The sequence below is a fragment of the Scyliorhinus torazame genome, chromosome 13 (assembly GCF_047496885.1).
Source record: "Scyliorhinus torazame isolate Kashiwa2021f chromosome 13, sScyTor2.1, whole genome shotgun sequence".
Classification (NCBI taxonomy): domain Eukaryota; kingdom Metazoa; phylum Chordata; class Chondrichthyes; order Carcharhiniformes; family Scyliorhinidae; genus Scyliorhinus; species Scyliorhinus torazame.
Genome location: NC_092719.1, coordinates 32,085,548 through 32,102,415, shown reverse-complemented (window position 1 = coordinate 32,102,415; position 16,868 = coordinate 32,085,548). Strand labels below are relative to the sequence as shown.

Below are 16,868 nucleotides of genomic sequence, written 5' to 3'. Positions count from 1 at the left end.
CCCTGGATCAGCCTCCGCCTCGCAACCGCTACGACGACGGTGAAGATCAACGGGCACGAGACAACCTGCCTCTATGACTCCGGGAGCACAGAGAGTTTCATCCACCCCACTACGGTAAGGCGCTGCTCCCTCCCGGTACGCCCCGTCACCCAGAAAATCTCCCTTCCTCCGGATCCCATTCCGTTGAAATCTGGGGGTACTGTATAGCAACCCTCACCTTCCAGGGCGTAGAGTTCAGCAACTTCAGGCTCTACGTCCTCCCCCACCTCTGTGCTGCCCTGTTGCTCTTCCTGGATTTTCAGTGCCATCTCCAAAGCCTGACTTTGAAATTCAGTGGACCCCTGCCCCCCCTCACTATCTGCGGCCTCACGACTCTTAAGGTCGATCCACCTTCCCTGTTTGCGAACCTCACCCCGGACTGCAAACCCGTCACCACTGGAAGCAGACTGTACAGTGCCCAGGACAGGACCTTCATCAGGTGGGAGGTCCAAATGCTTCAGCGGGAGGGGATCATCGAGGCCAGCAACAGCCCCTGGAGAGCTCAAGTAGTGGTAGTGAAAACTGGGGAGAAGCACAGGATGGTCATTGACTACAGTCAGACCATCAATCGGTACATGCAGCTCGACGCGTACCCCTCACACACACATCTGACATGGTCAATCAGATAGCACAGTGTCAGGTCTTTTCCACAGTAGACTTGAAGTCCGCCTACCACCAGCTCCCTATCCGCCCGGAGGACTGCCAATACACTGCGTTCGAAGCAGATGGGCGCCTCTATCACTTCCTTAGGGTTCCCTTCGGCGTCACCAATGGGGTCTCGGTCATCCAGCGAGAGATGGACCGAATGGTTGACCAGTATGGGCTGCGGGCCACCTTCCGCTACCTAGATAATGTCACCATCTGTGGCCACGATCAGCACGCCACGACGCAAACCTCCAAAAATTCCTCCATACCACCAAACCCCTTAACCTCACCTACAATAAGGAGAAATGCGTGTTCCGCACCAACCGCTTAGCCATCCTTGGCTATGTGGTGGAAAATTGAATCCTAGGGCCTGACTCCATAAGACCATAAGACGTAGGAGTGGAAGTAAGGCCATTCGGCCCATCGAGTCCACTCCACCATTCAATCATGGCTGATTTCAACTCCATTTACCCGCTCTCTCTCCATAGCCCTTAATTCCTTGAGAAATCAAGAATTTATCAACTTCTGTCTTAAAGACACTCAACGTCCCGGCCTCCACCGCCCTCTGTGGCAATGAATTCCACAGACCCACCACTCTCTGGCTGAAGAAATTCCCCCTCCCCCACTGCCTCAAGGCCCTGAAACGTTGCCTAGGGTTTTTCTCATATTACGCCCAGTGGGTCCCTAATTATGCGGTCAAGGCCCGCCCACTCATCACGTCCACAGTTTTTCCCCTGACGGCTGTGGCCCGCCACGCCTTCAACCACATCAAGGCGGACATCGTCAAGGCCACGATGCACGCGGTCAACGAGTCCCTCCCCTTCCAAGTGGAGAGCGATGCATCGGACGTGGCTGTGGCCGTCACCCTTAACCAGGCGGACAGGCCCGTGGCTTTCTTTTCCCGCACCCTCCAGGCCTCCGATATTTGGCACTCCTCTGTCGAGAAGGAGGTCCAAGCCATTGTGGAAGCTGTGCGGCATTGAAGGCATTACCTGGCCGGCAGGAGATTCACTCTCCTCACTGACCAACGGTCGGTTGCCTTAATGTTTAATAATACACAGCGAGGCAAGATCAAAAATGACAAGATCTTGAGGTGGAGGATTGAGCTCTCCACATATAACTATGAGATCTTGTATCGCCTGGGGAAGCTCAATGAGCCCCCAGATGCCCTATCCCGCGGTACATGTGCCAACGCACAGGTGGACCGACTCCGGGCTCTCCACTATGACCTCTGCCATCCAGGGGTCACCCGGTTCTTCCATTTTGTCAAGGCCCGCAACCTGCCCTACCCCATTGAGGAGGTCAGGACCGTCACCAGAGACTGCCAAGTCTGTGCAGAGTGCAAGCCGCACTTCTACCGGCCAAATAGAGCACACCTGGTGAAGGCCTCCCGCTCCTTTGAACGCCTCAGCATGGACTTCAAAGGGCCCCTTCCCTCCACCGACCGCAACATGTACTTCCTCAACTTTATTAATGAGTACTCCCGGTTCCCGCAGCCCCCACCCCAGCGGGATCCGTCCTCCCACTGGATTCACTCAGGGGTGACAAAGACGAGGACAACATGCTCCCGGAGTCGCAGGTGACCCCGTCGGCGCCCACATCACCACCAGGACTGAGGCGATCGCGGTGGAGGGTCAAAGCCCCCGACAGACTTAATTTGTAATGTTTTCGCACCCCCATTGGACTTTTTTTAACAGGGGGTGAATGTGGTCGACACCACTAGTGGTATATTGTATGTATTACGGCACTGCCTGTATATTACAGGTACAACGGTAAATCCCTGCCTGCTGGCTCCGCCCAGCAGGCGGTGTATAAAAGAGTGTGCTCTCCGGCGCTGCAGCCATTCTGGTTCCAGCTACAGTAGGCACAACATCTTGTTCAATAAAGCCTCGATTGTTCCACCATTCTCGTCTCGTGGTAATTGACGGTACATCAGCCTACAGCAAGATTCAGTTAATAAACAGGATGGAATTGAGAATGTTAATATGGGAGACAATGGCAGGTATTGAAAAAAGATTAGCAGACGACATTAATTTGAACCTAAAATATTTCATGTACATGTATAAAGTGTAAATGGTTCATAGGGAAGAGGTTGGATCTATTAAGGACCCAAAGAAAAATTTTCACATAGAGACAGGGGACATTGTTAAAGTGTTAATTGAGTATAGATACTTTTCATCCGCATTCACAAAGGAAGCACATGATGTGAAGATTACACTAAAAGAGGAAATAAAGTTATGAATAGGGATGATTGATAGAGAATATGTAATAAAACGTTAGCATTACTATAAGTTGTTAAGTCACCTTATCAGTTGATGAAAGAAGCAAACATAGAAGGACTGAATGGCACCCTTCTGTGCTATAAGATTTTGTGATTCTGTGACATGTTTTGTATGTTCACCCATTCAAATTATTTTTTTCAGCGGGATCGAGCACATTATTATGGATTTGTCTACTTCCGACAAGTCAAAGATAGTACAGTTAAACGAGGGTATTTTCAAAAGGTAACCTGTCTTGCTTATAATATGAACCGGATTTGTTTGTGCATAGATTAGTGTCAAAAATTTGACAAAAACATTAAAGTTGAGAAGTTAGCCTGCCTTATTAAACCGATAACTGAGGGAAGAAAGACAGCAAGTTCTGTGATTTATTGGACTGTCTTATTGTATTGGAGAGAAGAAACCTTGTGCTCAGATTAACAGTCTGCCTGACTGAACAATAACAGGAAACTTTAAAAAAATGTATTGATTATGCCATAACACCTAGAAGATGGCAAACATTCAGCCTTGATAGGTATTCCTATACATGTATACAGGAAGCGTGGAATTGTCCTATATAATGGATTCTGCACAACAGGTTTTCCAATTGATAATGAACAATTTTTGGGAGAAAGTGAACATTAGCAATTGAGATGCAGTGCAGAGATCTTCTGTGACAGTCACAGAGTCTTGCTTGTAGAGGGGCTTGGCTGGAGTCAGCAAGCAATAACGTGTCAGAAAAGCTTTAATTTTACAAGAGACATTATACATCATGCATAGTTGTAGAGTCATAGAGTTTTCCAGCATAGAAAGAGGCCCTTTGGCTCTTCATGGTCTGTGCTGGCCATCACACGCCAATCTATTGCAATCCCATTTTCCAGCACTTGGTCCGTAGCCTTGTATGCTATGACATTTCAAGTGCTTTGTCTTGAATATTGAGGGCTCCCGCCTCAATCACCCTTTCAGATAGTGAGTTCCAAATTCTCACCACCCTCTGGGTGAAAAAGTTTTTCCTCAAATTCCTTCTGAATCTCCCTTAAATTTATGCCCCCGGTTACTGACCCCTCTACTAAGGGGAAAGGTTTCCTCATACCTACCCTATCAATGCTCCACATAATTTTGCATACACCTCGATGAGGTCTTTTCCCCCCAGCCTTCTCTGCTCTATGGAAAATAATATCAGGTCCCAGCCTATCCAACCATTCTTTATAGCTGAGATGCTCCAGCCCCAGACAGTGTTCTGGAGAATCTTCTCTGCACCCTTTCTAATGCAATCACATCGTTCCTATAGACTTCCAGTGGGAGATTTGATGGACGTAGAAGTAGGTGTTTTTGGAAAAACTGTTTTTATATTGAGCCTAATTATGTTTTAGTCAGTTTACCTACATATCCTCCAATCTACTTGCCACACTTGCTATGATCCAGATTGAGACTGTCAACGTTTAAACAGAAATCTAAATGCCTTGATTTATCCAATAGAACTATGCCACAAGATTTCAATTTTTAAAAAACAAAGCACAAAATGAATTGCTTATAAAAGATTAAACAAAACAAGCACCATTAACTTAACAATATGGTTTATAATTACATGTGATATGCACTTTACCTCTTCCCCCAAGAATTTTATGATAAGGCACAATAATTTTTAAGTTATTTACTTCTGTAGAGACCACCCATAAGAATGCCACTGTCCTTTGGAGAATTCTCCTCGCCTACTGCTGTTCTTGGAGGTAAAGCTTTCATTTGCTGTGTCTTGATTCTGGATGCCTCGGTCCCTTTTTCTGGTGACGTCTTTAATACTTCCCAACTACTACTGATTACCTTTTTTTGCTGCAAGACTCTTGAGGCTCACTGTACATTCTATTGGCATTAAATTAGGCAATCTTCCAGCTTCTGTTCCATCACAAAATTCAAACTGAGGTTAAGGCTGGGTTTTCTACAACTGTTTGTGGCGGTGTCATAGGCCAAAGTGGGCCGGTTTAGCTCTGTTGGCTGGACAGCTGGTTCGTGATGCAGAGTGAGACCAGCAGCTCGGGTTCAATTCCTGTACCAGCTCAGGTTAATCTTGAAGGCCCCGCCTTCTCAACCTAGCCCCTCGCCGGAGGTGTGGTAATCCTCAGGTTAAATCACCACCAGCCAGTTCTCCCCCTCAAAGGGGAATGCAGCGTCTGGCAACCTGGGATTATGGTGACTTTACACTTTATATGTGCGGGAGCGGAAAATATCAAGGGATCAGAAAAACTGGTTTCACGTCGTCGTAAAACCACTTCATCCATCAATGGCAGGCCGAGTTTCCCACCGCCACACAGCAATACTTTATCATCTCATTATAAGCACTGCTTTCTGGAATTGCCACTCCAAGCTGGATCAATAGCTCACAGTGTTTCACAATGGTACGTCAGCGATGGGCACCTGGCGACCTGAACTTGGCTCAAAACTTTGAGGTTCATTTGCCTACCTTGCTTCGGGCGGCACCTGCGGTCATCAGTGCCAGGCCTCGCAGACACCACCATATCGCTTGTAGGCGAACTCATGGGAAGGTCTCTACTACCAGAGCAGCAGCAAGACAGGATGGCTTTTCAACAGCTGCAGGTCTAGGTCTTGTTTGCAGAAGAGATATATCCCAGGGAATGTATGGGGGTACATGTTGATCTGCGCAAGTGGCCTCAAGGTGGTGAGGACTGAGGAGGCTATCTCCAGAGGAGATGAGACTAGATAGAGCTGTGTGTGAGAGAGTGAATGGTGATGTCCCTTGAATTGGCAGTGAGTGAGTTGCCAGTGAATGTGTGATAACCTTGTGGGTGTTCGAGTTTAGAGCGTGAAGATGGTTGCCTTCCTTGGTGGCACAAATTAGATCATTTATCCTCTTTCTGCACTGAATGGCCAACCTCTTCTGTGCAGTGTTGACACTGACCACCACTGCCATTGCTTCCCAAGCTGGAGTGGTGTGAGTACTGGATCTCCTGCAGCCAGGCAAGGGGAAGAGAACATCATGATGGCCATCCAAAAGTCATTCCAGGGAAGGGTCATTAAACACGTCTTGACTTTCAGGGCCATGTCTTCACTGGAGCAGGCCTGGGCTGCAAGCATTGAGAACTTTAGGAATGGCTGCAGTTTAAATATGGCACCTGGATGAGGAAATGGTAAGGAAATGGTGTGATGGGCGATTCTGGGGCCGCATGCCAGGGATACGGTGTGTTTCCTGTGCCTGCATAAATAATGATGCAGGAAGCAGACGATACAGGATAAAAAATCATTCTTGTGGCTGGAGGGTAAAACATATTTTTTTACAACTGTCACCATACTTTGCGCAATTCAGGAAAATTTCCACTTTAAACCTCACCCACAAATCGAATGGCGAATAATGAAGCTAGTTTTATTGCTCTACCTACAGTGCAAGCCGAGCTAACCTTTGGACTATCTCTTAGTGAGCTGCAAACCACGAGGTCCAAACTGCAATTAATCTTTCCAGCAAATCCCCAGATAAATTGGAACCAGAGAATCTCCTTAAGTTTGGCCCATCTCCGTGATTACTTATTATTACCAGAAAATATGAGAAAGTTGATGCAGGAAGAGATGCACAGACAAATTAGAAAAATGCAGTTGTAACAGTGCCCTAAATAATAATTATCCAAAGAAACTTTGGGGCAAAATTAATGTAAAGTAAAAAGGTTGGATTTCTCTAATGCATCCCAAAACGCTTTCTAAATTAGCATGTGATGACTGCTGCTCTGTACATTCTATTGCTGACTTGGGAATGTCTTTGTTGTCAAACACTCATTGCTATAGGTTATACAAGGCTGAGCATAGCTGATCCAGTGTTGGATCTCCTAGTTATTGATGGCCTTCTGAAAGTGATGGCTGCTAAGGTATGGGAAGTGCTCAACATATTTCAGAGTCTCTCCTTTGACAAATATGAGAGGTGAAATATTTGGCTGACCAGTTGTGGGTTGATAGGAATTTCGTTTTGTCAATATTCAGGTACAGGCCAATTTTATTTTTATGCAGTAATTGTGAGGTTTTGAGTGGCTTGCAAATCAGGTTGGCAATGACACAGCAGTCATTGCAAACTGTGGATTATGTATATCTATGTTATCAGTTTAATTTTGGCATGGAAATGATGTTAGTGAGTGAATGAGTGGGTGGGTGGAGTGTATGAAATACCATCAGAGTTGCAGGCTTTGTTGTTTTTCATCCATGTTATTGCTCTCCCACCAATGATAGTTCACCCATGGAATCTACCATGGAGTATGGGGGGATAGCCTGGAGACTACCAGCTGCAACTGGAGATTCATGGTTGAGAGTTGTTGAAAATGTTCTTTCCAGCAAATGTCATCGTTGTTTTCTTCAAAAAGAGAAACACCATCCTCTGAGCAAAGGGGATCTTGGCCGTTTGATCATTGTCTGTAGATATCCCTGTTGTCATGATGATCAGCATATTGTTAAATCTCTCGGGCTTTCTCTTTAATTATTTCATGGGATGTGGGCACCTTTAGCAAGGTCAATATTTGTTGCCAATCCCTAATTGCTCTTGAACTGAGAGACTTGCAAGGTCATTTCAGAGGGCATTTGAGCCAACATCTAGGCCAGGCCAGGTAAGGATGGCAGATTTCATTCCCTCAAGAACATTCGTGAACAAGATGGATTTTAACAACAATCGACAATGATTTCATGGTGATCTTTAGACTTTTAATTCCAGATTTTTATTACAGTCAAATTAGGCCATCTGCTGTGGTGAGAGTCAAATCGGGTCCCCAGAGCATTAACCTGAGTCCCTGGATTGCTAGTCGGTGACAATACCACTATGCCATCTGCTCCCACCACATTGTGCTTTATCTTCCAGATTTGTCTTTCGGTGTCAGCCTTGAGCTATTATAATGCTGCTGCCTTGACTTGCGACCTTGGGTTGTACTGTAAGGCAATGAAAGCTGCTCATTTTTATTCTAAGAGATTGCATATTCCATTATTGTTTTGATTGAACCAGTTATGGGGAGGATGATTAACATACTCAATGATCTAGGCACAGGGGTTTTTCCAGCTGTTCTGAAATTGAATTGAATGTATGAAGATTTTCCAGATTGGTCATGAGGTGCACTTGGAATTCTCCTTTTCAGTTTGGCTGCTTTAGGGCTGAGGCATCGATCTTCTTCCTCTTAGACCTTTGGACAGTGCGATGTCTTGGTGGTAAGTGGCTGTTGATCACCGATTGATCAGGTTAATGATCTGACATGCAGATAAGTGCCACATACATCCCTTGGATCTTTAATCTGAGCAAGGGCATAATCCTGGAAGTGCCAATGCTTTGATTTAAGATGGCTCCATTTTCATACCATTCTTAAACTGTCATGACACTTGCAGTAGATCTGAGATTACTGTCCTGAGGCCCCTCACTTCAGTCTGTCATCTAATTCCTATAAACCTTCTTGTCAGACCTGAATTATGTTCTTTCCTCGGTTATTGGTTCCATTGTAAACCACAACTTGTGTTAATTTCCCGTTATCCATAATTGTTTGTTGGGTGCAGTGCAGTGGTTAGCACTGCTGCCTCACAGCGCTGAGGACCCGGGTTCGATCCCGTCCCCGGGTCACTGTCCGTGAGGAGTTTGCACATTCTCCCCATGTCTGCATGGGCCTCACCCCTACAACCCAAAGTTGTGCAAAGTAGGCGGATTGGCCATGCTAAATTGCCCCTAATTGGAAAAAAATAATTGGGTACTCTTAAATTTATTTTTAAAAATGTGTTAAAAATCCATAATCCTTTGCACCCACTCGATTACATCCCATACCTGCCATTTGGGATTTTGTCAAAATCATCTGTCCCATTATAGGATTGCTAATACCATTACTTCTGCGTCGTTGCCCCCCAGCAGGCACCAGCTCCACAGTGCCATGTTTTTTATGATTAACGTCTTCTTATGAGATTTTACTGCCATTGCTGGTCTTCACTACAGGTTATTCATTTGTCATTTTAATACATTTGAAATTTACACTGCCTCACGATTTTCTCTTTATGGGAAGTCCAAATTGTAAAGCAAGTCTTGCAAGTGGATATACAAGTAGATCAAATGGTAGCCTATTAAATATTCCATTAATAACATTGCCATTTTGTTCTATTGAAAATCTACCATTTTGTTTGGCAACTTACCGACGAGTAGGTAACTTCCAATTGAATGGATTGAGTAGAAATATCTTGTAACCAGTTAAGGGCTAAAAGTGGCAACTGTACTTTACAATTAACCATTAGAAACTATTGTAGGCTCAAAGAAATATTTTGATAACTGCAGTTTAAAAATTTTCCTGCAGAATGTTATACTGTACTTTCAAAGATTACCCTAACCTTTTTTTTTTCATTATTTTTTTTCTTTTCCATAAACCCCCTAAGTACCTTGGCCTCCACCGGCCTCTTTCCAGTCCTTAATTTGGAGCGGTCCAGTGCTGGATCCAACACTGTATTGAAGTCCCCTCCCATTATCAGGCCTCCTATCTCCAGGTCCGGAATGCGCCCCAACATGCGCTTCATGAATCCTGCATCATCCCAGTTCAGGGCGTATACGTTTACCAACACCACCCATGTCCCTTGCAGCCTACCGCTCACCATTACATATCGCCCTCCATTGTCCGCTACAATAGTCTTGGCCTTAAATGACACCCGCTTTCCCACCAATATTGCCACCCCTCTATTCTTCGCGTCCAGTCCCGAGTGGAATACCTGTCCTACCCATCCCTTTCTTAACCTGACCTGGTCCGCCACCTTCAGATGTGTCTCTTGGAGCATGGCCACGTCCGCCTTCAGTCTCTTTAAGTGCGCGAACACTCGAGCCCTCTTCACCGGCCCATTCAGGCCCCTCACATTCCACGTTATCAGCCGGATTGGAGGGGCTCTCACCCCCCCCCCCCCCCCACACACACCCCCACGCCCTGCCGACTAGCCATCTCCTTTTCTGGGCCAGTCCCGTGTCCACGCCTCCCTCAACCTGCATCCCCCAGAGGGGGGACCCCCGTCCCGACCACCTCTTCTGTGTCCCATTCCCTTTCGGCCAGTGCAGCAGCAACCCTTCCCCCCCCCCCCCCCCCCCCCCTTCCCTCCCCCCCGCTAGACCCCTGTCTAGCTTTTTTGCTCCCCCCATGTCAATCCCGTAAGTCAGCTGACTTTAAACTAAAGATTGGGGGGGGAAGGGAAAGTCAGGGAACCAAGAGGTGAAGTAATCAGTGGGAAGTGTAGCAGATTAGGAATACAAAAAAACACGAAAAGACAAAACTCAGGAGAGGTTACGATAGTCCCCATCCCACAAAATATGACACAGTGTATGGAAAGGCTCAGTAAACCAAGGTCCACCACACTAAGAAAACAAAAAGGGACGGTCAATAGAGAATTAAAGGTGCTATATTTAAATGCGCGCAGTGTACGGAACAAGGTAGATGAGCTTGTGGCCCAGATTGTGACTGGCAGGTATGATGTGGTAGGCATCACAGAGACGTGGTTGCAGGGGGTTCAGGACTGGCATTTAAACATCCAGGGATTCACAACCTATCGAAAAGACAGGGAGGTGGGCAGAGGGGGCGGGGTTGCCTTGTTAATTAGGAATGAAATTAAATCAATAGCACTAAATGACATAGGGTCAGATGATGTGGAGTCTGCGTGGGTAGAGTTGAGGAACCACAAAGGCAAAAAAACCATAATGGGAGTTATGTACAGGCCTCCTAACAGTGGTCAGGACCGGGGGCACAAAATGCACCACGAAATAGAAAGTGCATGTCAGAAAGGCAAGGTCACAGTGATCATGGGGGACTTCAATATGCAGGTGGACTGGGTAAATAATGCTGCCAGTGGACCTAAGGAAAGGGAATTCATTGAATGTTTACAGGAGGGTTTTTTGGAACAGCTTGTGATGGAGCCCACGAGGGAACAGGCCATTCTGGACTTAATGTTATGTAATGAGCCAGACTTGATTAAAGATCTTAAAGTAAGGGAGCACTTAGGAGGCAGTAATCATAATATGGTAGAATTCAATCTCCAATTTGAAAGAAAGAAGGTAGAATCAGATGTAAAGGTGTTACAGTTAAATAAAGATAACTACAGGGGCATGAGGGAGGAACTGACGAAAATCGACTGTTAGCAGAGCCTAGTGGGAAAGACAGTAGAACAGCAATGGCAGGAGTTTCTGGGAGTAATTGAGGACACAGTACAGAGGTTCATCCCAAAGAAAAGAAAGGTTATCAGAGGGGGGATTAGGCAGCCATGGCTGACAAAGGAAGTTAGGGAATGCATCAAAGCAAAAGAGAAAGCCTATAATGTGGCAAAGAATAGTGGGAAGTCAGAAGATTGGGAAGGCTACAAAAACAAACCGAGGATAACAAAAAGAGAAATAAGGAAAGAGAGGATCAAATATGAAGGTAGGCTAGCCAGTAACATTAGGAATTATAGTAAAAGTTTCTTTAAATACATTAAAAACAAACGGGAGGCAAAAGTTGACATTGGGCCGCTCCAAAATGACGCTGGTAATTTTGTGATGGGAGACAAGGAAATAGCTGAGGAACTAAATAAGTACTTTGCGTCAGTCTTCACAGTAGAAGACATGAGTAATATCCCAACAATTCCGGAGAGTCAGGGGGCAGAGTTGAATATGGTAGCCATCGGGACTTCCGGGTGCGGCGATGACCAGCTGAGTCGCACGTTTCGGCAGCTCCCGGTGAAACGGACTTTTGGGCTCTTGATAGGAGCCCCAACGGCAATTTTAACGGCTAAAAACACCGTGCGGTAAACCAGAAGGGAATTCCCCCTGGACACGGATGGAAAAAGGAGAGGAAAGTGGCCGGATTGCAGCGGATCCTTTGGAACAGCGGCAAGGAAGGCAAGCAAAAACCAAGATGGCGTCGGAAGGTGGCAGTTTCACATGGGGCCCTCCTGAACAACAAGAGTTCTTGAAATGCTGCGTGGAAGAGATAAAAAAGGAAATGAAGAAAGAGCTGTTGGCCCCGATACTACAGGCGATTGAAGGGCTAAAGGAGGAACAAAAGACCCAGGAGCGGGAGCTTCGGGTCGTGAAGGCGAAGGCAGCCGAGAATGAGGACGATATACAGGGCCTGGTGGTGAAGACGGAGATACAGGAGGCACATCAGAAACGATGTGTGGAGAGGTTGGAGGCACTGGAAAACAACGCAAGGAGGAACAACCTGAGGATTCTTGGTCTTCCTGAAGGTGTGGAGGGTGCGGACGTCGGGGCATATGTGAGCACGATGCTGCACTCGTTAATGGGAGCGGAGGCCCCGGCGGGTCCGTTGGAGGTGGAGGGAGCATACCGAGTTATGGCGCGAGGACCGAGAGCAGGAGAAACTCCCAGAGCCATAGTGGTGAGATTCCTCCGTTTTAAGGATAGAGAAATGGTCCTTAGATGGGCGAAGAAAACTCGGAGCAGTAAATGGGAGAACGCGGTGATCCGCGTTTATCAAGACTGGAGTGCGGAGGTGGCGAGAAGGAGGGCGAGCTTTAATCGGGCCAAGGCGGTGCTTCATAAAAGGAAGATAAAATTTGGAATGCTGCAACCGGCAAGACTGTGGGTCACATATCAAGGGAGGCACCACTACTTTGAGACGGCGGATGAAGCGTGGACTTTTATTGTAGAAGAAAAACTGGAATGAGTGGATTATGGGCTTGGCTCCCGCGCTATGATAATTATGGCGGGAATAGAGAAGCAGAAAGGAGGGGGCGTCGCACGGTGCGAGCCGTGATCACGGGGGGAAGCCGAGGTCAGCCAGAGTTTGCTGACTTCTGGGAGCAACATGGGGGGAGTAATTACGCTAGCGGGGGGTCTAGCGGGGGGGGGTGGGAGGGGGGAATTACTGGGTTGCTGCTGCTGGGGAAAGGGGGGAGCGGGTACGGGAGAGGATGGGCGGGGGGGCACCGCCTGGGGGAGATACAGCTGCGTGGGAACTGGGTGAGAAGCTGGAAAAAGAGGATGGCTAATCGGCAAGGGGGGGGTGGGAAGCCCCCCAACTCGGCTGATCACGTGGAACGTGAGAGGGCTCAACGGGCCGATAAAGAGGGCACGGGTACTCGCACACCTTAAGAAACTTAAAGCAGATGTGGTTATGTTACAGGAAACGCACCTGAAACTGATAGACCAGGTTAGGCTGTGCAAAGGATGGGTGGGGCAGGTGTTCCATTCGGGGCTAGATGCGAAAAACAGGGGGGTGGCTATATTAGTGGGGAAGCGGGTAATGTTCGAGGCAAAGACTATAGTGGCGGATAACGGGGGCAGATACGTGATGGTGAGTGGCAAACTACAGGGAGAGACGGTGGTTTTGGTAAACGTGTATGCCCCGAACTGGGATGATGCCAATTTTATGAGGCGGATGCTAGGACGCATTCCGGACCTGGAGACGGGAAAGCTGATAATGGGGGGAGACTTTAACACGGTGTTGGAACCAGGGCTGGATAGGTCGAAGTCCAGGACTGGAAGGAGGCCGGCAGCAGCCAAGGTGCTTAAAGATTTTATGGAGCAGATGGGAGGTGTGGACCCGTGGAGATTCAGTAGACCTAGGAGTAAGGAGTTCTCGTTTTTCTCCTATGTCCACAAAGTCTATTCGCGCATAGACTTTTTCGTGCTGGGTAGGGCATTGATCCCGAAGGTGAGGGGAACGGAGTATACGGCTATAGCCATTTTGGATCACGCCCCACACTGGGTGGACTTGGAGATAGGGGAGGAAACAGGAGGGCGCCCACCCTGGAGAATGGACATGGGACTAATGGCGGATGAGGGGGTGTGTCGAAGGGTGAGGGGATGTATTGAAAAGTACTTGGAACTCAATGACAATGGGGAGGTCCAGGTGGGAGTGGTCTGGGAGGCGTTGAAGGCGGTGGTTAGGGGGGAGCTGATATCAATAAGGGCACATAAAGGGAAGCAGGAGAGTAAGGAACGGGAGCGGTTGCTGCAAGAACTTTTGAGGGTGGACAGACAATATGCGGAAGCACCGGAGGAGGGATTGTACAGGGAAAGGCAAAGGCTGCATGTGGAATTTGACTTGCTGACTACAGGCACTGCAGAGGCTCAATGGAGGAAGGCACAGGGTGTACAGTATGAATATGGGGAGAAGGCGAGCAGGTTGCTGGCACACCAATTGAGGAAAAGGGGAGCAGCGAGGGAAATAGGGGGAGTGAGGGACGAGGAAGGAGAGATGGAGCGGGGAGCGGAGAGAGTGAATGAAGTGTTCAAGACATTTTATAAAAAATTATATGAAGCTCAACCCCCGGATGGGAGGGAGAGAATGATGGACTTTTTGGATCGGCTGGAAATTCCCAAGGTGAAAGAGCAGGAAAGGGTGGGACTGGGAGCACAGATCGAGGTAGAAGAAGTGGTGAAAGGAATTAGGAGCATGCAGACGGGAAAGGCCCCGGGACCGGACGGATTCCCAGTCGAATTTTATAGAAAATATTTGGACTTGCTCGCCCCGGTACTGACGAGGACCTTTAATGAGGCAAAGGAAAGGGGACAACTGCCCCCGACTATGTCTGAAGCAACGATATCGCTTCTCTTAAAGAAGGAAAAGGACCCGCTACAATGCGGGTCCTACAGACCAATTTCCCTCCTAAATGTGGATGCCAAGGTCCTGGCCAAGGTAATGGCAATGAGAATAGAGGAATGTGTCCCGGGGGTGGTTCACGAGGACCAAACTGTGTTTGTGAAGGGGAGACAGCTGAACACGAATATACGGAGGCTGTTAGGGGTAATGATGATGGCCCCACCAGAGGGTGAAACAGAGATAGTAGTGGCGATGGATGCCGAGAAAGCATTTGATAGAGTGGAATGGGATTATTTGTGGGAGGTGTTGAGGAGATTTGGTTTTGGAGAGGGGTATGTTAGATGGGTGCAGCTATTGTATAGGGCCCCAGTGGCGAGTGTGGTCACGAATGGACGGGGATCGGCATATTTTCGGCTCCATAGAGGGACAAGGCAGGGATGCCCTCTGTCCCCATTACTGTTTGCACTGGCGATTGAGCCCCTGGCGATAGCGTTGAGGGGTTCCAAGAAGTGGAGGGGAGTACTTAGGGGAGGAGAAGAACACCGGGTATCTTTGTATGCGGACGATTTGCTACTATATGTGGCGGATCCGGCGGAGGGGATGCCAGAAATAATGCGGATACTTGGGGAGTTTGTGGATTTTTCAGGTATAAATTGAACATGGGGAAGAGTGAGCTGTTTGTGGTGCATCCTGGGGAGCAGAGTAGAGAAATAGAGGACCTACCGTTGAGGAAGGTAACAAGAGACTTTCGTTACCTGGGGATCCAGATAGCTAAGAATTGGGGCACACTGCACAGGTTAAATTTAACGCGGTTGGTGGAACAGATGGAGGAAGATTTCAAGAGATGGGATATGGTAGCCCTGTCAATGGCAGGGAGGGTGCAGGCGGTTAAGATGGTGGTCCTCCCGAGATTCCTCTTTGTGTTTCAGTGCCTCCCGGTGGTGATCACGAAGGCTTTTTTTAAAAGGATTGAAAAGAGCATCATGGGTTTTGTTTGGGCCGGGAAGACCCCGAGAGTGAGGAAGGGATTCTTACAGCGTAGCAGGGATAGGGGGGGGGCTGGCACTACCGAGCCTAAGTGAGTACTATTGGGCCGCTAATATTTCAATGGTGAGTAAGTGGATGGGAGAGGAGGAGGGAGCGGCGTGGAAGAGATTAGAGAGGGCGTCCTGTAGGGGGACTAGCCTGCAGGCTATGGTGACAGCCCCATTGCCGTTCTCACCGAGGAACTACACCACAAGCCCGGTGGTGGTAGCTACACTGAAGATTTGGGGACAGTGGAGACGGCATAGGGGAAAGACTGGAGCTTTGGGGGGGTCCCCGATAAGAAACAACCATAGGTTTGCCCCGGGGGGAATGGATGGGGGATATGGAATGTGGCAAAGAGCAGGAATAACGCAACTGAAAGATCTATTTGTGGATGGGAAGTTCGCGAGTCTGGGAGCGCTGACCGAGAAATATGGGTTGCCCCAAGGGAATGCATTCAGGTATATGCAACTGAGGGCTTTTGCGAGGCAACAGGTGAGGGATTTTCCGCAGCTCCCGACACAAGAGGTGCAGGACAGAGTGATCTCAAAGACATGGGTGGGGGATGGTAAGGTGTCAGATATATATAGGGAAATGAGGGACGAAGGGGAGACTATGGTAGATGAACTAAAAGGGAAATGGGAAGAAGAGCTGGGGGAGGAGATCGAGGAGGGGCTGTGGGCGGATGCCCTAAGTAGGGTAAACTCGTCGTCCTCGTGTGCCAGGCTAAGCCTGATTCAGTTTAAGGTATTACACAGGGCGCATATGACTGGAGCGCGGCTCAGTAAATTTTTTGGGGTGGAGGATAGGTGTGCGAGGTGCTCGAGAAGCCCAACGAATCATACCCATATGTTTTGGTCATGCCCGGCACTACGGGGGTTTTGGATGGGGGTGACAAAGGTGCTTTCAAAAGTAGTGGGGGTCCGGGTCGAACCAAGCTGGGGGTTGGCTATATTTGGGGTAGCACAAGAGCCGGGAGTGCAGGAGGCGAGAGAGGCCGATGTTTTGGCCTTTGCGTCCCTAGTAGCCCGGCGCAGGATATTGCTAATGTGGAAGGAAGCCAAGCCCCCGGGGGTGGAGACCTGGATAAATGACATGGCGGGGTTTATAAAGCTAGAGCGGATTAAGTTCGTCCTAAGGGGGTCGGCTCAAGGGTTCACCAGGCGGTGGCAACCGTTCGTCGAATACCTTGCGGATAGATAGATGGAAGGGGAAAAAGAAGGCAGCAGCAGCAGCCCAGGATTTGGGGGTGGGGGAGGGGTGGGGGGGGTGGGCGGGGGGGGGGTGTAACTTGTGACAAGGCAGTTGCCAATTAGGGCTAGTTTTCATTTTTGTTATTTAATATTTATTCATTTTTTGTTTTTGCATATATAAAATAGGT

The 16,868-nt window shown here is 48.2% G+C and overlaps 1 protein-coding gene across 9 annotated transcripts in view; it reads left to right on the top strand.

Annotated features, from left to right (window-relative positions):
• Nucleotides 1–16,868, top strand: part of dennd6b (DENN/MADD domain containing 6B) — a 121,149-nt gene that overhangs the window by 24,162 nt on the left and 80,119 nt on the right. For 7 of the 9 annotated variants that reach the window (XR_011934033.1, XR_011934032.1, XM_072471268.1 and 4 more), the window contains one exon: nt 3,108–3,188. The exons of 1 other annotated variant lie outside the window; for it this stretch is intronic. Coding sequence is in view for 6 of the 8 variants with exons in the window: in XM_072471268.1 (XP_072327369.1) it covers nt 3,108–3,188 (81 nt within the window). In the remaining 2 variants the exon portion in view is untranslated. Of the gene's footprint in view, nt 1–3,107; nt 3,189–4,608; nt 4,673–16,868 lie in introns of all 9 variants that reach the window. One more of the 9 variants, XM_072471269.1, reaches the window with a different exon arrangement.